The sequence below is a fragment of the Hypanus sabinus genome, chromosome 11 (assembly GCF_030144855.1).
Source record: "Hypanus sabinus isolate sHypSab1 chromosome 11, sHypSab1.hap1, whole genome shotgun sequence".
NCBI classification, from domain to species: domain Eukaryota; kingdom Metazoa; phylum Chordata; class Chondrichthyes; order Myliobatiformes; family Dasyatidae; genus Hypanus; species Hypanus sabinus.
In genome coordinates, this window is record NC_082716.1 from 57,024,839 (window position 1) to 57,051,567 (window position 26,729).

The 26,729-nt window shown below is 38.9% G+C and overlaps 1 protein-coding gene across 1 annotated transcript in view; it reads right to left on the bottom strand.

Moving 5' to 3' along the window:
* Nucleotides 1–26,729, bottom strand: part of pde4ba (phosphodiesterase 4B, cAMP-specific a) — a 257,430-nt gene that overhangs the window by 177,309 nt on the left and 53,392 nt on the right. The window contains exon 5 of the mRNA XM_059984382.1: nucleotides 15,636–15,685. Coding sequence (XP_059840365.1) covers nucleotides 15,636–15,685 — 50 coding nt within the window. The remainder of the gene's footprint in view (nucleotides 1–15,635; nucleotides 15,686–26,729) is intronic.

The following is a 26,729-nucleotide window of genomic DNA, read 5'->3' on the forward strand; positions in this document are numbered from 1 at the left end:
CAGCACAGTTTATTTAAACTTTCATTCAGATATGGTACATTCTTAGCCGCCATAGATGGGGTGGGGGGGGGGGGTTGGGGGGGAATGGGGGCCTTTTGTTCCTTCTTCAAGTTGCTTTTAGATGTGCTAGATTACAGGACTATAATGGATTATAGCAAAAGCCCAATGCAATGCCACTGGGCATTCCATTGGCGAAGATAGATGCCAGAGAAAATGGTGGCCAGAATTGTTTCTTTGCAGATAACCTGCATCATGTTCCACATAGTAGTCTGCTTTGTAAGGTTACCTCACGTGAAATCGAGGGAAAACTGGCTAATCAGATGGAGGAAGGCTGCCTCTCAGACTGGGGGTCTGCAACTAGTGTTGCACTTCAGTGCTCTACACTGAGCCCACTGTTGTTCATCGTCTATATCAATGATTTGGTTAAGAATGTATAGAGCATGATTAATAAGTTTGTAGATGACACAAAAGTAGGTGGTATAGTGGACAATGAAGAAGGTTAATGAAATTTACAGGGTGATCTGGATCGGCCGACTAATTAGGTCAAGGAATGGTAAATGGAATTTAATTTGGATTAATGTGAAGTATTCTATTCAAAGTCAAGTACATGTGAATGGCAGGGGCCAGGGGAAAGTTGGAGAACAAAGTGAACCTTGGAGCACAAGTACTTGGTTGACTAAAACTGGAGTCACAGATAGTTAGGATGCTGAAGAAGGCTTTTGGTATGCTGGTCTTCATAAGTCAGTGCATAGATTATAAACATTGGAAGGACATTGTGTGGTTGTTCACGGACAAAACAGGTGAAGCTGCACTTGAAGTATTTTGTTCAGTTTTGGTTACCCTGCTATGGGTAAGATTCCACTTAGCTGGAAAGAATGCAAAAAAAGATCTACAGGTCTTGTGGTACCAAATTATAGGAGAAGACTGGACAATTTAGGGCTTAGAGTAGAGGAGGCTGAGAAGTGACCTTATAGTGGTGCATAATATCAGGAGGGACATAGATAGGGTGAATGCACTCAGTCTTTTTCCCAAGATTGGGGAATCAAGAACTAAGGGGCATAGGTTAAAGTTTAGAGTGGATCGGTTTCATAGCATCTTGAGGACAACTTTTTTTACACAAAGGGTGGCATCCTTGTGTAAAGATTGGCCAAAGGAGACGCACGAGGCATGTACAATAAAATAGTTTAAAAGAAAGTTAAGCAGGTACATGGATTGGAAAGGTTTATAATGTTTTGGGTCATACATCGCAAATGGGACCAGCTTGGATGGGACATCTTAGTCAGCAAGTATAGCTCAGAAACTGAGCACAGAATTAATGGAAATTTATGTGGTAATTTTTGTAGGTCTTATGGCGAAAGTCATTCTAAATTCATTCAATGCATGCCAGCCAAAAATGGATTTTACATTAATACCATTTCCCATTTCTTGGTACACACAACTGGTTATGGTTCTTCGAATGCTCATCCATAGACATTCTAGTAGTGGTGAGACCTTCTGCTACTACTAGCCTTTTGGACACGCAGTGGCAGGTTGCCATCCCTGAATGGTATCATTCTTTCTCAACTCAGCTGTAGCTTTCTACCAAAAATTTAAATCCACTTTGCCAAAGGGAAAAAGGTCTTTTTGCTTACAGGAGTCCTGATTAAATCTTCCTTCATCGTCCTTCTTCTCCCAAAGAAACCAGTCCAACTTGCCTGTGCCTCCCCTAATTATAATTCAACACACAGCATTGTCAGAAATCTTCACTTCTGGTAATATTAGAGCTTTATGCAGATTGGTGACCCAAACTTTACAAGGGATTCTGAAAAAATATTTAAGAATATCCCACAAAATGGATTTTTCTTCAGGATGCAGGGACTATTATTGTGTAAGCAAATGCAGCAACCATTTCAGCCATGAATCCTGAGATGACCTGGAAATCTGCTTTCAACTGGAATTGGCTAGTGCAAATATTAGTGAAAAACTTACTTATCTTCAAATATTTGTCATTATTGTACACTTGGATACTCCGATCAGTAAATTTTGAGATTTCATTTGAAATTTGGGACTTCTGAGGATTCAGAATGCTTTTAATATTTCATTGTTAACAAAACACTAACTACTGGCATGTCAATCAAACTCTACTAATTCTTTGTTCCACAGATGAGGTGAGACTGCTAATATCTGGACTAATTAGACATAAGAAATTGCATTAATTCATATGGTATAATGCTTTTACCTTCTGAGTTTTGGGGGAGTTACAGTTCATAAGAACTTGTGAAAAGGTTTATGGTGTGAATATTTAACATTGAATTACTTCTCTGCCTTGCTATGACTCTTTCAACTTTGAGGCCCTAATTGTGATTAGCAGAACAAAGGGCCATCGAATGCTAAATTACATTTGAACTATTCAAAATAAAAATAATTTTCACACTGATTATTTAATGTGCTACATCAAACTCACACTTGGCTGGCAGGTATGTAGAGAATTACTGCTAAGTTCTCCCTGTAGGCCAGCTTGTCTCTGACTTCCATGCCAGTCTATTGAAACACAGCAAGTCAGAGACGAGCTGGAGGTCAGATGCCAGTACCTTGGATGCCAGCTAGAAACACCACAAGTCATACAGTTAAACTAAGTAGCCAGTGAATGGGAAGCACCGAGTTGTGTGCAAAGTGTATGTAGTGCTTTGTTTCTTTTTCTTTATTTTACTGAACCTTGATGCTTTGTTTACACTAAACAGTTTCAGTTGATCATTCTTGAACACATCAGGGACATTAAAAAAAAATCAATGGCTTTTGACAGCAGTGATGCATTAAATGACCTTCTCTTTTGATGACTATTTTCCAAGAGCTGATGCTCCAAGAACTGATGCGTGATACTTAGCCAGTGTTTAGCCTGCCCCATTTTGTTGAAGGATTTTCAGATACAGAGCAAGGAAAGTAGTCAGGTCAGTCAGCCTTCCGCTTCTGCATCGTTAGAAAAGAATGCCTGACGTGAAGAGGAACCAGGCCAGGCTACGGGAATGGACAGCATCCCAGCTGTATCACTGAGGACCTGCACTCCGGATGAGTTGCATCTCTTGACTAGCTGTTTCAGTAGTTACAATCAGCTCAGTAATGTGGGAAGTTACCCAGAAGGGTCCAGTTCACAAAAAGCAGGATGAATACAGTCTGGCTAATCATCCCTTGTTTCCTTCATGACTCCTTCTCACCAACCACCACCCTTTCTTGTTGACATTTCCTTGCAAGTGCAGGTGATACAACACTTGTCCTTTTACCTCTTCCTAATGCCAAGGTATTAAGTCTTTCCCAATGAAGCAGTGATTCTCTCAGACTTCTTCGAATCCAGTGCACTGCATTCAGTGTTCTCCTCTTCCTGTTCTTCCACCTTGCAAAGAAATGAGTTAATTACCCAGTCAGGAATTCCAAATCATTCAAATCCTTGAACCAATTCTAAAATTCCTTCTTCAGTGACTGCAGGTGTATGCAGTACTCTTGCAAATCACCATCTGTGGAAGAGAGTGCCATACTTTCCATGCAGAGAAACTGTAAGAACATTCTTCTCCCAAAGTTTTGTTTATATATTTCCAATTTTCTGATAAAAGTGAATAGTGCACTTTTTGTATAGATTAATTTGAAATTCTCATCCTGCAGTTTCATATTTATAATGTTCATTTTGTCATACAGATCAGCTAGGTACGCCACATCTCCACTTAGAAATTCAATCTTGTTTCCTAAGATCTCGTTGACTTTCAACAAAACTTCAACCACAGTGTCAAAAAGGTCAAAGAAACATTTTAAGCAGCAGCCTTTTGACAGCCAATGCATTTCAGTGTGAAGAAGCAAGCGTTCAAACTCTTCATCGTTATCTTGGCATAATTCGCAAAAAATTCTGCTATTTAATGGATGAGCTTTAATATCGTTGATAGCAAATATTACAAGAGTTATGCTTGAAAATAGTCAATGGCTGAGGTTTTTGGCTGCGAGATGTTGACAATAAATTACACAATGGATTGCAAACAGACTTGGAACTCCTTTTTCATAAATGTCACTAAACCAACATGATGACCTCTCATATATGGTGCTCTCTCAGTTGCACAAGAAATCATGTTCCTAATTAGAATACTTTTATCCTCAATATACATTTTGAGCTTGTCATGGATTGAGTCTCTGTTGATAGTTGTTGTTAACTTTTTACAAAAGAGGATATCCTCATAAACTTAGCGATTTTTGATAAACCATACATATGCTATTGGCAATGCCTCATTGTCTCACACAGTTGACTCATCCAGTTGTATGCCAAATTCTGTTTTTTGTAGTTCTGTGCTTAGTGCTTAGTGCTTAGTTGATACTCAATGTCATCACACATTTCGTCAATACGATGAGCTACAGAGATATTACACAGAAATGATTTTAAAATACTGGTATTCATTTTGAGAACAGTGTTGAGCAACTTCTTATACAGCAGGCATTATTATTCTTTCACCAATTATATGGGATTTTCCACACTTTGCTATCATTTTGGAATTTTTATAAGAAGCAATGAGATAACTATCGAGGCCATTTCTAGTTTTCTTGGCAAGTGATTTGAGTTTGCAATGCTTTTGAAATGTTTCTTTCATTTTCAAGAACTGAGCAAGTGTGTTACTGCAATCTTGATGGCTTCATTAGACTACAGTATTACAAATCGAGACACATGGGGCATTGCTGATCTGACAGGAATGGAATAAGACCATATTCCAGGTGTGTAATATTGTATTGACACACTTCAGTAGTTTCTGTTTCTGAACAAGATTAGAATTCAAGGCTTAACCATCCTCAGACTCATAGAGATTGTAGCATATGTATTTATCCATCATTAACAGGGCTAAATTAAAATTAAAAAACAAACTGGGAATGCCTATTGGATATTGATGATGGCAGCAAATTCACATGGATGGAGCGATGGTATCTATATGCAAAGGTTGGTAAGGTCAGATGAGATTGCTGAGTTTCAGATGCGTTGTGATGACGATTGCTCACCGCCTGCTGAGCGACGGTTCTTCCTGTGTTCCAGTGCCTCATCCTTTTCTTTTGAAAGTTCCTGTTCTTCTAACCATCGGTCAGGACTTGTGCCTCATTAAGGTGCTGCTTGCTCCACCCCCAAGAATCTTGAATGGCCCCCCCAACAACTTCTATTTCCCTTAACTCCCCCTTAGGACACATAACTGCCCTCTTGGGGGGGTGGTACAGCCTCCATTGGGAATCATTGTTTTAGAGTGTGCAAAGGAGATTTACCAGGATGTGCCTGGATTAGAGAACATGTCTTATGAAAGGTTGAGCGAGCACGGGCTTTTCTCTTTACAGTAAAGGAGGAAGAGAGGCAACTCAATAGGGGCACATAAGATAAGAAGCATACATAGAGTGGACAACCAGAGACATTTTTCCCAGGTGGCATAGCTAATACAGGAGGACATGTTTTTAATGTGAATGGGGGGAAGTATAAGGAATGTCAGAGGTAAGTTTTTTCACACAGTGGTGAATGCACAGAACACACTGCCAGGTTGGTGGTAGAGTCAGATATATTAGGGTTAATTAAGAGAACTGGATGAAAGAAAAATGAAGGCTATATGGGAAGTAATATATTGTATTATATATATTGTATAAATTTCTCTGACATTAAATTGGACCTTTGAACCTTTGATTCTCTGATGATTACTGGCTTATGAACCTCTGGTTTCCCTCTCCTGAAGTCTACAATCAGTTCCTTGGTCTTTTAGACGTTGAGTGAGAGTTTATTGTTATTACACCACTCAGCCAAATTTTCAGTTTCCCTTCTGTATCCTGATGCATCACCACCTTTGATACAGCCTACAACAGTGGTGCCATCAGCAAACTTGTATATGGTAATGGAGCTGTACTTGGCCACACAGGCACAAGTGTACTTAACCACACAGCAGGGGGCTAACCCATACAGCCCCATGGTGCTCCTGTGCTGATGGAGATCGTGGAGGAGATGTGCCTTACTAATCCAAACTGACTGGGGTCTGCAAGTGAAGAAATCCAGGATCCAATTGCACAAAGGGATATTGAGGCCCAGGTCTTGGAGCTTACTGAAGAGTTTTGAGGGGATGATGGTATTAAATGCTGAGCTATAATTGATGAAGAGCATCCTGATGTGTCTTTCCTGTGCAGATGTTCCAGAGCTGTGTGAAGAGCCAATGAAATAGCATCTACTGTAGAGCTGTTGCTTTGTAGACAAATTGGAGCGGATCCAAGTCGCCACTCAGACAGGAGCTGATATGTTTCAACACCAGCCTCTCAAAATACATCATCACTGTGTATGTAAGTGCCACTGAGCCAGAGTCATTGAGGCAGGTCATCACACTCTTCTTGGGCACTGGTATGACTGAAGCCTGCTTGAAGCAGATGGGTGCCACACACTGCTGGAGCAAGGGGTTGAAGATATCCATGAACACACCAGACAGTTGGTCAGCACAGGTCTTCAGTATTTGGCCAGATACTCTGTCCGGACCAGATGCTTTCCTTGGATCCACTCGTCTCAATGGACTTTGAAATAATATGGTGAACTTGCAAGGTAGGTAATAATTTACGAATTGCAGTGGACCTATGTTATTATATTAAAGAGCATCAACTTGCTTTTCAGTCTTTCTGACTTTCTCCTCCAAACACTCCTGTGCTTTCCTCATAAGATGTGGTAAATCACCAAAGACTCTTGAGAACTTCTACCAATGTACTGTAGGAGAGAATACTGAATGCATCATAATCTCTTTTGGAGGTTCCAATGATCAGAATGAAATGAGGCTCCAGAGGGCTGTAGACTCAGCCTGCTCCATCATGGGCACTACCCTCCCCACCGCTGAGGACATCTTTCGGAGACAGTGTCTCAACACAAGCATCGGTCATTAAGCCTGAAGACCCACACTCAACACTTAATGAATAGCTTCTTCCCCTCTGCCATCAGCTTTCTGAACCCATGAACACTATTTTGTTATTCCTTTTTTGTCCTATTTATTTTTGTAACTTCAAGTAATTTGTATGTCTTGCACTGTATTGCTGCAGCAAAACATAAAATTCACAAGATATGATAGTGATAATACACTTGATTTTGATTCTGCTGAATTAACATAGCTCCGAAATGTCAATTGTTGATTCATTTTCATAGATACTTCCTGACCTGCTGAGTTCCTCCAGCATTTTGTGTGAGTTGCTTTAGATTTCCAGCATCTGTTGACTTTCTCATGTTTATAATGTATCTTTTAGCTATATACTCACAGCTATTAGCTAATAAGGTGAGAAACTTCACAATCATTTCATACAGGTCCTTTCTGCCACAAGGTAAGTGAAATTTACTTCATATCTGTCTGAAATAGATTTCAAACTCCAGATCCTGAGGCAAGGGTATTGTTAAAATGTCTCCATTTCTAACTAAAAATAGTCATGATATCATTCTGAATTTGACAAGCATGCATGTAAACAAACTCCTCATCATTAAGATTTTAATTTATTTTGTTTTCAGCTACTCACACACAGTCCACAAGGTTATCAGAAGGAATAATGGCTCCTATTTATTGACTTGAATATGATGCAAAATATTTGACACATTTTTTGGAAATCCAAAGTTATTAGACTGATGAGAAAATCAACCCATTTTTCTAATTGTCAGGCAGTACCCATCTCAAATCTAAAGTTGATAAAACTAACCTCTAAATCAATTCAACTAGCTAGGTTTTATCAATATTTCGACTAAGCGAATGTCCTGCAGCCGCTGGCAAAAATTTGCATCTGTGAGCCTTACTCTGACAATTATAGGTGAAATTAGCTGCTAATTTAACTTCATTATTTGAATTTATCCTGTCATCAACTGTTTATTGTATCAAGATAATCTGACTAATATCAAACTCACGCTCAATGATATAAACATTTCAGATCCAAAGGTTAAGATACCAATGCTCACAACTCCTAATTGTCATCACTTCTTTCTTACAATGGTTTGGAAAATCTGATTACTGTAAACAACACAAGATGAACTATTGCACCTATTTTGAATTTAGTGACTCACATTAAATTCATTTATGATCAGCAAGCCTCTGAGTCCAGGTACCTGTAAGAGTCTGAATTTAACTTATCTTGTCTCTCAGTTTCTGGGTGGCTTCACAGTAACTGCATGAGAAACAAATAAAATCCCATTTCACTGACTATATGTTAGGTTTGCAACCCAAACACATGAGATAATGGAGGTGGGGTATGAAGTAGCTATCTCAACTAAGTAAGCATTTTATCTTTACCTGTAGATGTCTGTAGTTTGGTACACTTTATATCGAGAGATTTCCTGCACTTCTGTTATTTATTGCACTAAAATGAAGCATACACATTTTAAATGGATATTCACATTTGTAACTAGAAGGAAGTATTGTGGAGTATATATTTTGATATCCATTTTGAAATCTATCCCTTAATGTGATAATCTAATGAACTAATGGCTTTGTACAACCTAATTTTAATATTAATGTTGCAAATATAGATTGGCTTTCAAAATCATAGCACAATATAAAAATAAGTGCATTTTCTCTGTTTCTAAGGTTTGGTTATTTTGTTTTCTTTCCTGTAGGCACTTTTATTGAGCCTATTTGGAATACTAATGTGAGATACTTGTTACTCTTCCTGTACTTTTACGGACACCAATTAACTTCAAAAGCAAATTCCCATTTTAACTTATTCAGAAAGAAGTACATACAGAGGGAAAAATAGAATATGCCTTCTGTCTGCTGACTGGAAGCATTACACTCATATTTATCAAGTCAAATGTTCTTTAGTGGATAATTAAAGATATTGGCATCTCTTCTTGAAGGAAGCTGGGAGACATCAGTGATATCAGATCACAACCATACGAATGACCTATTATAATATTGTTGAATGTGTCTTCAAATGTAGATAAATTGCAGTGTGGGTTCAGATCAACTCCATAAATAAAAATACAGCAGGGTGCTTCAGAATTTATTTGCTGAGTTGGCTATGACTATCAATACGAAAACTAGAACAGAATAGGAGCAGGAGTCAACCATCTGGCCCATCGAGCCTGCTCCACCATTCAATAAGACCATGGCTGATCTACCCATGGACTCATATCCACCTAACTGCCTTTTCCCCATAACCCTTCATTCCCCTACGATGTAAGTATCTACTGAACCTTTTCTTAAATATATTTATTGAGGAAGCATCCTCAATGGGCAGAGAATTACATAGAATACCCACGCTCTGTGAAAAGCAGTTCCTCCTCATCTCCTTTCTAAACCTACTCCCCCGAATCCTGAGGCTATGTCCCCTAGTTCTAGTCTCACCTACCAATGGAAACAACACTTCTGCCTCTATTTTATCTATCCCTTTCATAATTTTATATATTTCTACATATATCCACTCATCCTTCTCAGTTCCAGTGAGTTCAATCCCAGGTGACTTAATCTTTCACAATTGCCAGAATAGGCCACAATTAACAGTGACACCAAAAGTATTTCTTAGAATTGGGATGGATAGAAAGATTAGTGGTCCAGTGTGTAATTGGATCTGAGTGTCAGGAACATAGGCTAGGCATGTAGTAAATTTAGTCAGCGGGTAACAAAGAGGGTAACACTTGAATACACTGATGTGTACACAGGCATGCAAACTCATACAGATGCACGTACACTCATGCTTATCCAGTATCAATGGATAAAGATTAGAGTGAGAATACCAGTTGTTTCCCTTTCATGATTGTAGCAGACCAATAAAAATCAGGATTGTATGCCAGCAATAAAATCAGCTAACTCCACATTGACTTGGGAGCCATGAAGATTTATTCTCTAAACTCCATGACAAGTAAGTACTTTCATATTTATTGAAGTTATAATAAAAAAAGGCATTCAGCAATATAATGGATTTATCACTGAACGATTTGAAAGGAAACACCACCCTTGATAACTAAAAGGCTATCAAGCATTTGGCAACTGAATGCACCAAACAATTCAAAATTACTGAAGGTTCAGGCAAAATCAAGAAGCACTAGAGATTTTTGAGCGTGGACTTCGATCAGAGACTGTCGATACTCATCTAGAAATTCTTCCTCAGTTGTGACGAGAGATGATTCACCTGAAATATTAACCCTGTTTCTCTCCCCAGAGATGCTGCCTGGTTTTCCATTTTTATTTACACTCTTGCATTTGCATTATTTTGCTTTAGTATTAGTGTGGTTATCTAGCACATGGGTGTTCAAGATTTCAAAGTGAAATGTTGTCTCAGAGAACTGTTTCATTCAGAAATGATATCATGATGTCCAAAAGCAGCTGGATACATAGAACCGTAGAACATTACAGCACAGAAACAGGCCTTTTGGCCCTTCTTGGCTGTGCTGAACCATTTATTTCGCATGTATTTTGCATTTACTACAGGCAATCTAAAGAACACAGTTATTTTGTGCAATGAATAAGCTCATATGCCATTTCAATGTCACATGCCAAGCAATATTTAACTTTTCCAACAGAACAACAGCTTATTGATAAACCTAATTATCAGAGCATGGGATTGATTAAGATTTGTAATGCACCAACAGGAATATTTACTTTCAACCCACTTGAGCAACAATAAGCTTGATTTTCATCATTTCTGTTGAAATTTTAAAATTGGCTTCATAATCATGCCTCTCAAATACCCAACTTTGATTAGAATTCTCTGAGAAGTACCACTATAAGAAATCAATATGCAAGGTTCTCTAAGTGCCAAAACCAGATAATTTTGTGGTTTTATGGAAGATTGCCTCTTTCTCAATGTTAGCCATAATCTTATATCTTTAACAAGTTATTGAAGATGGAGTACAGGAATTGTGCTAATTCATGAGAAATAATTTTTATCTCCTTAACTCAGGCCATGTTCTGCATTGAAACAACAGTCCTCAAATCATCATTGATAATGGTATTTCCAACTTTTGTATTAAATATTGCAGCCAGCTCTTTCTTCTCCTCTAGCTTTGCAAAAATTAACAAACAGGAAAAGTCTGCGAACATTGAATCAGACCGGTAGACACAGAGGACAAAACACTGGAAGTTAACGGAAATGTTATTTTCCTCTTTTTCTAATATAAAGGAGCCCATGTTATATCAATCACTTGACTTTTTTTGCTGGAAATACATTACTAGCTGTAATTAGATTAATCAGTTTATTGCAAGAATTGCTTGACTTTTGTAATCCTTAGACATATCATAAAGTAAGGCTTTGTCTTGTAATTTCCAGATGGAACAATAGTCAACTGAAATTCTTCAAAAGGAGTTATTTTTCAAAACTAGCTTTTTATGTTTTGCCAGCAGAACAGGATACAGGAAAGTGCACCCAAGTGTGTCTATAGCCAGGAAACAGGAACAAAATCACTGAGCTACATTTTCCTGCTTTGATGATGTAAAGTTGCTCTGATGGAGCTTTAAATCAAGGATCATCAACAACAGCTGACAGGAATGATGAACACCTCAGCCGCGACAATTATTGTAACAGGAAATTGCAACAGTGACTCACTTTGAACAAACGCTTCTGGAAGACAGATACTGTACACAAGATTAACAATTGTTCACACACAAGTGAAATATCAAAAATGCTCAACGCCATAGCTGCTATTTAAGAAACTATCCCCCTACACTTTATCGGCAAGGTTACTTTTCAGGTATTAATGGCTCTGGGTGTCAATGGACATATTTGTTCAGCAGCATTTCTCTGCTTTAAGGTTTCCATTGGCTACAAAAGTGGCCATAACAACAGATGCAGCCAATCAAAATGCAGCATTTTGAAAATTGCTCTAATCGAAATAGATATTAGAGTCCCCTTAAAAGCTCTTGTAGAGTGAAAATTGATTATGCCATAATAAGATTGAAAATAAATGGCAATTAAAGCTGGTTATGAAATTATTTTTTTCTGAAGTTGTTAAGAGAAAGAGCATAAATCAATTCCTCCTCAGCATGAATTTATGTGAGCTCAAACTAATTAAATCAATGGTAGAGATGATTGTCTTTGCTTTGGATCCACAAACAAAAGCCTTGTCTTTTTTTTATCAGCAGACAAGGAAAACAAAATTCAGATTATATAAGTCATTATTTACCTGTGAAATACTAATTTCACAATTTTTAATTTGTGTTAGGATCTATTTCACCACTTTTTCAACTCAAAGTTATTCATGTTGACCACACTTTGCCACACTTGAATGATTCCAGAATGTCAAATAACTCTACAAGCACCATCCTGCCATCTAACAGCAGATGACTAAAATTACAAAATAAAACAGTCACATACGTTAAAACTGGTTGCACAAGTTTTGACAAATGGCAATGTGGTGAACTACATATACCTGTCTGGACCCCGGTATAAAGGCGATTGGAGACACAGACCCTTCCTCAGTCTCCAGGATGTTGTGTGGTGGTCACTTGCTGCTTGTGCTTTCTTCCAGCCAATAAAAGCCTACCTTAACCCATGTCTCAGTTATTGATGGTGCATCAGGCAACTACTCAGAAATAGACATGATATTTCTGGCACGTTATTAACAAATGTATTACAATGTGGACAAGACAAGATCATATCAAATGGGTTGCTTGATGCTTTCCATGATTGCTCAAGGGGCTGTCACTTCAACCTGACTGCCTACAGTTTTAAAAAATCCAGTTATCCTTTTTGCCAATGAAACTCAAAAATAGATTGTACCTTTCTAAAGAAAGAAGTTATAGGAACCATTTGAAAATTGATCAAAGCCTTAATATTTAATCAGTGGCTGAACAAACACTAATATTTTCTGATAGTGCATTAGGTGGTGAGCAGTGAGAGATCCTGTTTCTCTAGTTCACATGGGGCAAGGAGGAGATGCCTTGCAGTACAGGTTGGGGTTGGGGAGGCAATGTAAAAATACAACAGAGCATATCCACTTTGACAGTTCACCATAAGAACATGGATACAGTGCAGAAAACAATCCAACAACTTCATACAAACTGTCACAGTGAACTTATCTTCAAATAGCATCTCCTACCAGCTGTGTTATTAGTATCATCCAACTGCACTGCATTATCATGTACCACAAATCTCTATTGCTTGGTGCTCAACCATACAATTCATGCAGTTGTTAACCTTCTCATACACAGGATTGTTGCAAGCCTCACACAACCTGCAGGCAGCTACTCAGCCCTTTCAGCCATATTACCTAAACATGTTGCATACTGATGACCAGGTATTTCTCCCCCTGCCTGATGCTGTACCTCAGTCTCCAGTTAACCAACTCTGAGCTGAAGATCAGTGAATTGCAAACATTTACTGGAGGCATACTTACCTGAGACTGGATTACATTATCTGTCCAGGTGGTACAACCTTTATTTAAACGTATTCTATTCATTCAATTATTAATGTTTGTATCCAATCAACTTAGAAGTTTTTAAAGTTTTTAATTGTTAAAAGTTCGTATGAAGTTAGATTTATCAACTTGGCTTAGTCTCATCATCCTTGTGCTGCAGTCCTGATGCAGAGTTTTGACTCAAAACATCAACACGCTTGAATTCAACATCTATAGTTCCTTGCAAGTGGTGTCACAGTGTCATAAAAAGAGCTTTTGGTACATTGGTCTTCATCACTAAGTATGAGAACAGGAATTGTGATGTTATGTTGAAGTTCATTAAGATGTTGGTGAGGCCTAATTTGGAATACTGTTGTGCAGTTCTGGTCACCTATCCTAAGGAAAGGTGTCAATAAGATTGAATGAGTCCAGGGAAAATTTACATGGATGTTGACAGGACATGAGGATCCGAGTTGTAGGGAAAGGTTGAATAGGTTAAGACTTTGTTCACTACAGCTAGAAGAATGAGGACAGATTTGATAGAGGTAAATAAAATTATGAGTGGTACAGATAGGATAAATGTAAACAGTATTTTTCTACTGAGGTTGATGAGACTAGGGTTAAGAGTGAAAGGTGAAACATTTACGGGGGATTCAAGGGGAATGTTTTTCAATCCGAGGTTGGTGTGAGTTTGGAATGAATTGCCAGTGGAAGTGGTGGATGTGGGTTCAATTTCAAATTTAAGAGAAATTTGGATAAGTATATAGACGGGAGGGAATGGAGAGCTATGGTCTGGGTGGAGGTCAACAGGACTAGGGGGAATAATAACCTGGCAAGGATTAGATGGGCCAAAGGGCCTGTTTCAGTGCTATAGTGTTCTATGACTCTGCAGATTTTCAACCACAAACATCAGAATCAGACTTTCTTTAAAAACTCGACTGCTCTTCTCCCTTTATGGAGAAAATGTACTGTGTTTTTTTAAAATTCAGATGTCTTACTGTGCTTCAACAGGTAAGTTGGAGTCAACAACTAAGTTGGCATCGGATGAAGGTAGAGCTATAGATGTAGTGCACTGTAAATGGATTTCAACTATATAGGACCCTGGTCAGGCCCCACTTGGAGTACTGTGCTCGGTTCTGGTCACCTCACTACAGGAAGGATGTTGAAACTATAGAAAGGGTGCAGAGGAGATTTATAGGGATGTTGCCTGGATTGGGGAGCATGCTTTATGAGAATAGGTTGAGTGAACTCGGCCTTTTCTCCTTGGAGCGGCAGAGGATGAGAGGTGACCTGATAGAGGTGTATAAGATGATAAGAGGCATTGATCATGTGGATAGTCAGAGGCTGAAATGGCTAACATGAGAGGGCACAGTTTTAAGGCCTTGGAAGTAGGTACAGAGGAGATGTCGGGGTAAGTTCATTACGCAGAGAGTGGTGAGTACATGGAATGGGCTGAGGCAGATACGATAGGGTGTTTTAAGAGACTCCTGGATAGGCACATGGAGCTTAGAAAAATAGAGGGCTATGGGTAACACTAGGTAATTTCTAAAGTAAGGACATGTTCAGCACGGCATCGTGGGCCAAAGGGCCTGTATTATGCTGTAGGTTTTCTATGTTTCTAAAACCAGCCTCCCCCTTCATGGACGATGCCAGCATTTCCCACTGCTTTGGGAAAGCACTGCACTTTCTTTGTAACTGAAACACTTTATTCTGCTTTCTGTTTTTATTCTCCCTTGTTCTACAGCAATGCACTGCTGTAATGAATTTATCTGTATGAATGGTGTGCAGGACTAGTTTTTCACTGTACATTGGTACACATGAAAATAATAAACCAATTTACCAAATTACAACCGCAGCCAATTTTCTGCTCAAGCAATAATACTTAGTTTACCTGACAATTTCATCTCTGAAGTTATACAAGAACTCTATAAGTAAGGCAAGAAAATGGATTTTATCATTTTCCAGCCAAACTAATGAACAAAATGCTAAATGCAAACAGCACAATGTTAGACTCAAGAAAATAGTTATGTGAAATCAGCATTGTGTCTAAAAGGAGGAGGTTTGGAGTAGATAGACAATAGACAATAGGTGCAGAAGTAGACCATTCGGCCCCTCGAGTCTGCACCGCCATTCTGACATCATGGCTGATCATTCACTATCAATACCCAGTCCCTGCCTTGTCCCCATATCCCTTGATTCCCCTATCCATCAGATATCTATCCAGCTCCTGATGTCACACCAGTGGACATGGTTGAACAGTATACACAGAGACAAGAATCAAATACACTCATCTGAGTTTGCATGTCATTTCTAAGAAAGAATTTGGTACCTGTCAGACTGATTCTTGTAAGGGGTGGTTGACTTGTGGCTGGAGATCTTCTATGGAAACAGAAGGAGAAAAATTAGACCATAGCCTAATTGCTTACCTTGCTGCAACAGAAGAACTTGAAAACATAATAGATGGTTAATAAATTCAGATTAAAACAAATAATAAAAATGACAAACAGGAAAAACTAGTTTTATACCAAACTATCCATAGATTACTCTTCTATTGTTTTCTAAAGTCTTATTCCCGAAGTATATTACAGGACAAAAGAATTTCTTTCACTTTAGTCATGTAGCAACACTTTAAAGCACTTTCCGAGCAGGTACCCCACCTTTGAGTTGTGAAATAAAATACCTGAATAATGGAAAATTGAAATAACTAATTTCTGACTCTAGCCCTAGAGCAGTAAAAGAAAAGTCAGCTGATTCCCCTGGCACTGAGATGCAGAAAAACTTTTTCACCCAGAGAGTGGTGGATATGTGGAATGCTCTGCCCCAGAAGGCAGTGGAGGCCAAGTCTCTGGATGCTTTCAAGAGAGAGTTAGATAGAGCTCTTATAGATAGCTGGGTCAAGGGATATGGTGAGAGGGCAGGAACGGGGTATTGTGTATGATCAGCCATGATCACAGTGAATGGCAGTGCTGGCTAGAAGGGCCAAATGGCCTACTCCTGCACCTACTGTCTATTGTCTATTACTTTCAGTCAAACTATCAATAAATTTGATGTAAATTGGGAATGGGATGATCCATGTAAAGTAGGTTTCCATGGATTTGGAAACTAGACCCAGGATTCAGTTACTAATCATGGGAATCCCAGAATGCCCAAATACCTTCATTTCATCAAATCCATATTGGCTGCACAGAGGAACAGTACAGCTTTCCACTTGGCCACCCTCTCTCTAGAGTTTGACAAATTTGTTCCTTTTAGATATTTATCCAGTTGCCTTTAAAATGCTGCAGATTTTATTTGGAGATACAGCACGGTAACAGAGCCCAAGGAGCCTGTCCCACCCGCTGTGGTCACACCGCTGTGACTAATTAACCCTCTAGCCCAGACACCTTTGGAACGTGAGAGTAAAACAGAGTATGCAATGAGAAACCAACACAGCCATGATAAGAACATACAAGCTCCTTACAAAGAGCAGTGGAATTGAGCCTGGGTTGCTAGTTTTGTGAGAGAGTAATGCTAACTTCCTTTGTGGCCCTACCTCCACAACTACCCCTGACACTGCACTTCAGACTCCACTTGCTATGGGAAGTTCTCCCTCAGGCTACTTTTGATTCTTTTGCCAAGTACTTCCATTTTGTCCTCTCAATCCATTCACAATACTTTCTGACAACATTTCATTGGGCTGTGGGAAGAAACCCCCATGGTCACATGCAACTTCCATACAGGCAGCACAGAAGCCATCACTGAACTGGGGTTGCAGGGACCTATGAGACAGAAATGCTGCAGGCTGAACCACTGTGCCATCCAATGGGAACAGTTTTCTTTTATCTACTCTGTCTGAACCCTTCATGAATTAAAATACATTATCAGATTTCCTCACAACTATCTCTGTTATAAGAACAGTTCCAGCTTTAGCAGTGTATTCACAAAGCTGAAGCTCCTGACAGAATTCTGACAGGATCAGAGTTTTGACCTCGCTTGACAGCTGTTGTACTGAAATACAGCTTCTAGGGTTGGCAGCAAAGATCTAGCAGTTCTGCAAATTGATGAATGCTATTGCATTAGGAAAGAAAATAATAGGGATAGCAATGTTCTGAATACAAGAATAGGGCTGGAATTTTATGGGACTTCGGCCTAAAATAAAGCTAGTTCCTTGACCTTCCTGTCTCCAGCTGTAAATGCACTGCAAACCACAGATATCTTGATCAAATTTTCTCCCATCTCACTTCTTGTATGAACATACAACAGCTTTCTGGTTTATACACCGCAATCATATTGCACTGATGATGCAACCTTTCATAGCAAAGCTTTGTACTACTCTTTCTTGCTCTTTAATCAAGTCTTTTGCATTTTCTGTCTTCAGTCTCTACCTTCCCCATTCTACTCAAAATTATAAGAATTTTCGGCTGACCCCCACCCCCCCAGTATGAGCCTCCATAAGCAATAGGTCCTTCTTTGCCATCTCTGACATCTTCACATTCCTCCTTCACCATTTCACAGGAACTATTCCATTCACCATACTCTGCTTTACACCCAGGTCACCACAAACATTCCCAACCATTTTCAAGTGCAACTCAAGAGATGCAAACCTTTCACTTTCTCCATTTCCACCCTGCTGAGTTTCACTCATGTTATGTTCTGTAACTTCAAAACATTAAAGCTAATTCAAAGGAAGACACTGGATTCTGAAATGTGAATCTAGCTTCGTGTTTACTTTAAGTGAGGCATGCATATCTCACATGGTAGTGCCATGATGTATGCAGTTCACATATTTTTACATATAACCATAATTAATTATATAAACCACCAATGCTTTATCAAACAATATGCTTATAAGATTACTCAAATATTACTGAAATATTCCTCCCTATTTAGCTGTAAGTTCCATCTCAACTATATGCACAGTACACTATATAATACAACTACTATATACAGACATCCACAGCATAGTGAATCTTGAAATTGTTCCATTCAGCCCAAAAATGTAATTGCTGCAGAGGATTTCTCACTCATGTGGAATAATGTCTTTCCTGATCAGGGGAGTCCCTTTGTTTGGCAGGTGAGAATTGTGACTGTGAAACAATCCCAGATTCTGGGCCTGCTTCATGGTGGTTGTAGGAGTTGACTGAGACCGCAGGAACAGTTCTGATAGATCTGGACACCCTTCTTCTTCCTTTTTCTTTTTCTAGTTTGTTCATCTTGATCTTGGAAAGATCCTTTTGATTCACTATAATATTCTCTTATTAATCCTATTGCTCCCTTTATGATCTGATCTGTCCTCTTGGTTTCCTCAATCACAACATCACTTGATGCATTCCCTGTTTTTGTATCTCCATTGACTTCTTTCTTTTGGGCCTTCCATTCATTCAGCTGAGCTCTGGTCTTTGCATCTACTTTTACAAGCAGCTTTTTCTTTCCTATTTGAAGTTCATGCAGTCACCTTAGATTTTTAATCTCAAAAGCCAAATGCTTGCAACTTTCCTGAAACTCCTTGAACTCCTTAAAACCAAGCCACAGTTTTGCAAGTAACTGTCTGAATAACATAACAGAAGTTTTTCTAGAAATTTTGCCTACAAAAACTGCTATAGCTGGACCTCTGCTTCTGTCACTTTCTTGATTCCTCTGAGCACGGTCCTTCCTTAATCCAATATGCTTTCCAACCAGAGGCACAGAAATTGGAACTAACACCCACTGGCCCTCTGCTGGGCCATGGTTCATTTTATACAGCATGGAGACAGTTTTGCTATTATCCAGTGTCTTCCTTAATTCACTTTCAGTTGACTTCAGTGCAGGGGATGTGGCACACAAAGGGCAGATGAATCCCCAAGCAAGATGTAGTTGTCTTAGCCAATCATGCCTATACAATGCTGTTTATACCACATGTGTACTGTATGGCCTACAGTATAATAAGGGACTACTTTATGTTGTAGGGTCACGTTGTTGCATGCGCTATTACGCGCATAATGATCTGTACATGTGTGCCGAGTTAGGTTTCTGCCAGTAAAGAACCACGAAACTTAGCTCCCGTCTCCAGCGTTTTTATTAATAGCATTGTTGTGCAACCAGGCCACATACACAACAACGTGCAAGCTCAATGTGCAAGCAAAACTGGCACTTGTTTCTCATTGGTTATTTCATTTGCTTCAAAGTACAGTTCAATTAGATCAGTATGTATATTCTAGTTACCTTTTTGTGAAATCAAGTACTTCAATTTGTCTGATGTAGCCATCCATTTCTGCTCTTTTTTAATGAATATCACCTTATACTCACTCTTTATAAACTCATGAATTATTCCATTTTCTGAGTTTTTTAAATACTTGATCATGTCTTTGCTTCCGAAGAATATGCGTTACACTGCTTTTTTTTAAAACTCACCTGCCTCTACATGTGCTGGACTGCATTTTTTACCTTCCGTTCCGTTCTTCTCCACTCTTTTATTAGTTTGAGCATCTCGCTGTGCTTCAACAGGTTGGTAGTTGTCTCGGGTTTGTTTTAATACTACCCCATTGCCACTGTTACAGTTTGTAACTTCAAAACATTTAGCTAATTCAAAGGAAGACACAGGAGTCCAAATTGTGAGTCTACCTTTGCATTTGCCTTCAATGTGGTTGCGTGATAATGTGTACAATTCACTTATTTTTTCATATAACTGCTCTGAATTATATGAACAACAAAGAATGCTTAATCTAACAATATATTTACAAGATTACTCAAAAATGACTGAAATATTAACTGCACAACACATACTTTACAGGTAAAGCAAACATTTATATTAATTTCATCCATTTTTTGCTTCCACCGTAGTCTCTACACTTTGGAGATCAAATGCCTTCTGGGTGTCTAGTTACAGGAATACCTGTTTCAGTCAGAAGCATATCCCAAAACTCTGCTCATCTCTTATTTGAATAATACCATCCAATTCCCATTCTGGCTGTTCCAATCAAACTCAAGAAGCAGCATGCTGCCAACGTTTATTGCAATGACCTGTCTGGGACAGCATGCCATGTGATTTAGCAGAAATAAGGCTCAAGACACATTGGATGCCATTGTGAACATCTGGGTCTCTCCACACTTAAGGAGTACTTGTAAAATTATGGTAAGAAAATAATTAATAACTTTGATTAAATTTAATCATGAGGAACATATAATCATTAAGTTAAATCATAAAATCTTTTAGCCAGAGACAATACCGACGATAACTCTTCTGGTGAAGGAATCACAAGAGGCTTAATCTTAAAGGTCATTTAAAATGGAAAACAATTAGGACTTTTCCTCAAAACAAGTACTGGAAATTTAGAATTTGTACCAAAAGATTGTACTTGATGGGTTGAAATGTAATTTTGACAACTAAGATGGGCAAATTTAAATGAAGTGTCTCAAAAAAATCAAGTAAATAATACTGAGACACATCAGCTACAATCTGACTTAATTACTGAATAAGGTCAAAAGCTGGATGGTTTACATACATTCTTATGTTTAACTGAAACAAGGTTAGTCAGAGGCAATTTCAATTAATGTGATTATAAGTGTGATGATAAACAAAAAACACTATGATATAGGAACAAGAGTGAGGGAGAAAGGTTCATTTAATCTAATATTTCCAGGAACCATCATTGCAGCTACTGGATTACCTACTGGTCCAGGTGCCAGCTTTTACGCTCAGCAGCATATAGCAGTTACTGGTATGGCTGGTTTGGATTCCTCTTAGGTTTCTTACAAGTGGTGAAGTTTCTTGATTGAAATAGCAAAGGGATGGACGAACAAGTTCTATGACATTTCCTACATCTGCTTTTAGTAGGATGGGAATATATTGAATTGAATTGAATGATCTTTATTGTCGTTATACATAGGTACAAAAAAACTCTGTTTGGCTTCCTCTCAGGTAATCAAACAAAGCAGTAGATAAAACAAGACAGTAATAGAAAAAGTATTAAATAGATAAGTAGCAGAAAATAAGTTGCAGCAGCACCAGAATATCACAGTAATGCACAAACTGCCGTTAGTGCAAGTATTTGAGTCCTTGTGTGTGCTCACAGTTACAATCATTGTTCTGTGGGAGTGGAGCGATGGAGGCCACAGCTCTGGGGCAGAAGCTGTTCCTCAGTCTATTTGTTCTGGCTTTTAGTGTCCTGAACCTTTTGCTGGACAGCAGCGGATCAAACAGGGAGTGGCCGGTGTGTGTGGTGTCTCTGGTTGTGCTGATTGCTTTCCTCCTGAGTCTGCTGGAATAGATGGTGTTCAGTCCTGGGAGCTCCATCCTGACAATTCGCTGGGCCGCCTTCACCACGCGATGCAGGTCTTGTCGCTCAGCGGCTGTGCAGCTGGCATACCACACTGTGGGGCTGTTGGTCAGGATGGTTTCAGTTGTGCTTCTGTAGAAGTTAAGCAACAGCTTTTGTGGGTGTTTGGCCTGTTTCAGCTTTCTGAGGCAGAAGAGTCTTTGTTGTTCCTTTTTTACAAGCAGCAAGGTGTTAGTGGTCCATGACAGCTGTTTTGACAACGTAACTCCAAGGAGCTTTAGTTTTTCCACACTTTCCACTACCTCTCTATGTATATGGAGGGGGGTGTGTACTCTGTCCTTCAATCTCCTGAAATCAATGATCATCTCTTTTGTTTTAGAAGTGTTAAGGACCAGGTCATTGTCCTTACACCACTCTGTCAGATGATCCACCTTGAGCCTGTAGGCCGTTTCATCCTCATCCGAGATCAGGCCAACTACTGTGGTATCGTCCGCAAATTTAATTATGGAGTTGGAGGTGTAGATGGGGGTGCAGTCATGTGTGAAGAGTGTGTAGAGCTTAGGGCTGAGCAAGGTGTCTGTGTTTAAGATGAGGGTGGTGGAGGTGTGCTTACCAACTCTGACTTGCTGTGGTCGGTCTTTGAGTAAATCCATGACCCATGAGCACAAGGAGGAACCAAGGCCAAGAGTGTTCAGTTTGCTGACCAGTTTATGGGGGATGACTGTGTTAAATACAGAACTGAAGTCCACAAATAACATCCTCACATAAGTGTTCGGTTCCTCTAAGTGATATATGTGCATATCACATGAACTTATGCAACTTACCCATCATGCCATCCTGGATTTAGTCGCCTGGATTTTCTTGGAGGTAAATCCCCTTTATTTTTAAAATTTAACTTTTGTACCTAATGTCCAATTTTTTTCTTTGCTGCTTGTTTCTGTCAGGTGACCACAGACCTACTCAACACCTCTCCTCCCAATATTTTACAAATACCAAACCACAATCAGACACCTGTGCAGGACTCACGAAGGTCTAATTGTTGTGCATTTAATATTTCAGCTATTTTAAGTAATTTTGCAAATATGTTGTTGATTAAGCATCCTTGTTTGTTGAAATAATTAATTACAAGTTATATGTAAAAGTACGTTAATTGTAAACAACATCACGCTACCATGTGATACACGCGCACTTTGCTTAAAGCAAACTTAAAGTTACGCTGGTATATCAGATTCCCCACTTTTTCTTAGAACTAATTTAAAGTTTTGATATTACAAGCATAACATTGGTGACCAGGTATTTTAAAATGAACCCGAGACAGTTACCAATCTTTTAAAGTGGAGCGAGATGTTTGAAATAAAATAAAAGACAACAGGAACATCAGAGAATAAAAAAGACACCCCAACACTTGGAGAGCCGATCAAGTTTAAAACAAAAGCAGCCAACACATGTTCTTTGGAAGGGAAGATATGACTTTTTTTAAAGGCAGGAAATGGAAGAGCTCAGAGTACATAAGTTGTGAGTACTGGGTGATACTAATCATTAACAAAAATCACAAAATGGCCAGTTACATTGAAAAGATTGACGAGTTTGATTACATTATGAGTAATTGGCTTTTGTATACTGAATTATTGGAACAGTATTTTGAAGCAAATGAAATAACTGACAAGAAACGAGTACTAATTCTGCCAGGTGGATCAGGCTTAAAGGCATATAGTTTGCTTTGAAGTTTGGCTGTTCCAATCAAACCTGCAAAAATGAGCTCTGCTGTCTTGATCTCTATAATTTTGCCACTTTGCCCTTTAATCCTAGTGAAGGAATGTCTTATAGACTCGAACTTTAACTAACGAAACCTGTCGATCAATCTGTTTCCATGCCTCCAGTGATTACTGGATGAGTACTTGAGTTGTCAGCTTCTCCGAGGTAGCACCCACTTTAAAACTTTGGGTGGACCTTTGTAAACAACTCACATGAGTTTGATGTAATTTATCTTCTTTATTTTCTTTGTGAATGAAAATATACTTCCTAATCCTCCGATTTCTAAATAATTCATAAGGCATTAGCAGAATTTACAAATTGTACATTCATGAAATATGGAAATTGAACAGCAATGAAATGGCAAAGAGTCTTGTTATGGAGGGGTAGTTGTTAAAATGCTGCTGGTGAAGATTTTTTTTTCTCGTTTTTTCTTTTGGGCTGCAACCATGCAAGTTGATATGGTTTTTAAGAAGGCGTACAGTGTGATGGCCTTCATTAGTCAGGGGACTGAACTGACAAGTCATCTCTGCGCAATCTCTGCCATCCATCGATAATTGCTGCAGCTGCACATTGTGGCAAGTTTTGATGGAAGGCAGAGGTTGAGCATTTCATAGATAAAATTAGATTTATATTTTGGTTGTCTGAAACTATGAAAGGAAGAGTCTTGGACATTTAAGGAACGGGGTCTATAAGAAGATAGTACCAAAGTGAACAAAGCCAAAAAAAATCAGAATTATGGAAAAATTTCATGGGTGATTTATTTATATATATATAAAACATAGAACATTATAGGCTCCTCGGCCCACTATGTTGTGCCAACATTTTAACATGCTCTCAGGTCAATCTAACCATTCCCTCCCTCCTATATAGCCCTCCTTTTTTTTTATGGTACCTACCTAAGAGTTTATGAAGTGCCCTTAATGTATCTGCTTCTCTCACCATCCTAGCTGGGCATTCACTATTTTATTTACTTTTGAGATACTGTGTGGTATAGGCCTTTCTAGTCATGCCACCCAGCAATCCCCTGATTTAATCGGAGCCTAATCATGGGATAATTTATAATGACTAATTAACCTACACACTAGTACATCTTTGGACCGTCGGAGGAAACCGGAGCACCAGTAGGAAACCCACGTGGTCACAGGGAGAATACACAAACTCTGTACAGGCAGTGGCGGGAATGGAACCTGGTTCATTTGTACTGTAAAGTATTGTGCTGACCACTATGCTACAGTTCCACTCTACCACTCCCTGTGTAAAAAAATACTTCTCTTCCATAGCTTCCTCCAATCATCTTAAAATTATGGCCTCTCAGATTAGCCATTTCCACCCTGGGAAATTAGTACTGCATCTGGTTATCAACTTAATATATACCTCCTATCATCTTGAACACCTCTGTTAAATCACCTCTCATCCTTCTTTGCTTCAAACAGAAAAGCTCTAGCTCATTCAACCACTCCTCATAAGACATGCTATCTAGTACAGGCAGCTTCCTAATAAATTGTTGCACCCCTCTAAAAGCTTCCACATCCTTCCTTTAATGAAGCAAACCTGAACTGAATATAATATACCAAGTGGGGTCTAACTAGGGTTTTATAGAGCTGCAACATTACTCACGGCTCTTCAAGCTCAAGTCAGTCATTGTCAATCAACTGTACATGTGTATACCAAAAAAAATGAAGCAACTTCCCTCCAGACCAAGGTGCACTACACAGAATATATAACTCACACATACAAAACATATTACCATGAGTAAATTAACAGTTAGTAAGGTGCATTTATGACACAAATTAAAAAGTTATCAGTTAATGGTGCTTCATATGTAATGAGACCCAGGTGGTGGCAGGGAGTTGAGTAGTCTTACATCCTGAGGGAAGAAGCTGTTTCCCATCCCAAGAGTTCTTGTCCTAATGCTACGGTACTTCCTGCCTGAGGGTAGGGGTCAAAGAAATTGTTGGATAGACAAGAGGATAGATAGATAGGCTAAGGGCTCCGCAAATGCAGCATTCCTGATAAATATCTCTGAGCGGCGAGAGATGCCGATGATCCTCTCCGCAGTCCTTGCAATCCTTTGTAGGGAGTTATGGTCAAATGTCTTGCAATTCTCATACCAGATGGTGATGCAGCTGGTCAGGACATTATCAAAGGTGCTCCTATAAAAATCACAGCTCTTGAACTCAATTCCCTGATCAATGAAGGTCTACACACCACAAGCTTTCTTAACAGTCCAATCAACTTGTGCAGTTACCGCTGGAAATCTATTAAGAGAAAGAAAATCCCCACCAACAGCATTTCAACAACTACACCCCAAAAACAAAACTCTTTTGAATAATACCACTTCATTGATTGAGGATTATGAGAGCCAGTCAACTCTCCTGGTAATGTTTATACAAGACAGCTCTCAGCTGCTTATAACTGTTTCAAAGTAATTTGATTTGTTTGAGATTAACTGGAAACGTAACAGTTAGTTCAACTTCCTCAATATTTACAGCTGCCAGTGAGCTTTATCCTGACACCCTTTTCCCTTTCAGTCTTCACCTTCCCATCTCTGAAGATATCAAGCTTTGCTAATAAAAGGCTGGCTACACTCCTCCCGTATTTACTTTAGATCAGTCTTATATACAAGATTTACGTTGAGAAATGGCAAACTACTTTTCTGCTGAGGTTTGTTAATCATTCCTTACCTGACAGCAAAACATGTACTGGGGAAGATAGCTGTATAGCCAACTTCAGTCAAAACTCTCAAAATCATTTCCTAGTATGGAGTTATGGTGATATTTGGAAGTCACCCTCAAATGACTTGACTGAGATCAGTTTTCTCTGCAGAGGGGCTGTGAATGACACTCAGGTCTTTATAAGTTGACCTGTGCAGGAAGTACATTACTCCCGAGAATCTTTATTGATAACAATGACATTACACTTTTAGTCAATTGTGAGGATAGGAAAGGAAAGGAAATTCTCAAATAATTTTTTTTAAATTTATAGTAGCCTTTTTTATGTTTCTCTCAGGACATTACACAGGTCTGCTGAGTGGGTAGAATTAGAGAAGTGTTAGATGGCTCGAATGTTGAAGTGCTGTTTATAAAACTGTAGCCACCATTGTTATAGGAACAAAATTGATTACTTAGTTGGTCTTATCATTTTCAGTTGTTGTATATCTAGATTTCATAAATGGGCAGTGCACTTACAAATAAAATAATTGTGATCAGATGGCTAAAATCAATAAATGTAAACACTGTGCCTCAAGTGAGAAGATTACTGGAAATAGTCAGTGAGGAAGTGCACAGATTTCCAACACCCCAGTGGGAATTATATATTGAAGCCAGTTTTAAATATCCTAGGATCATAGAGTAAGAGGGTATTTAAAATTGTGTCTGAGCCAGATCTCTACCAAAACAGTTCTCCAGTTCACCAGCCCTTTCTCCATTGACCAA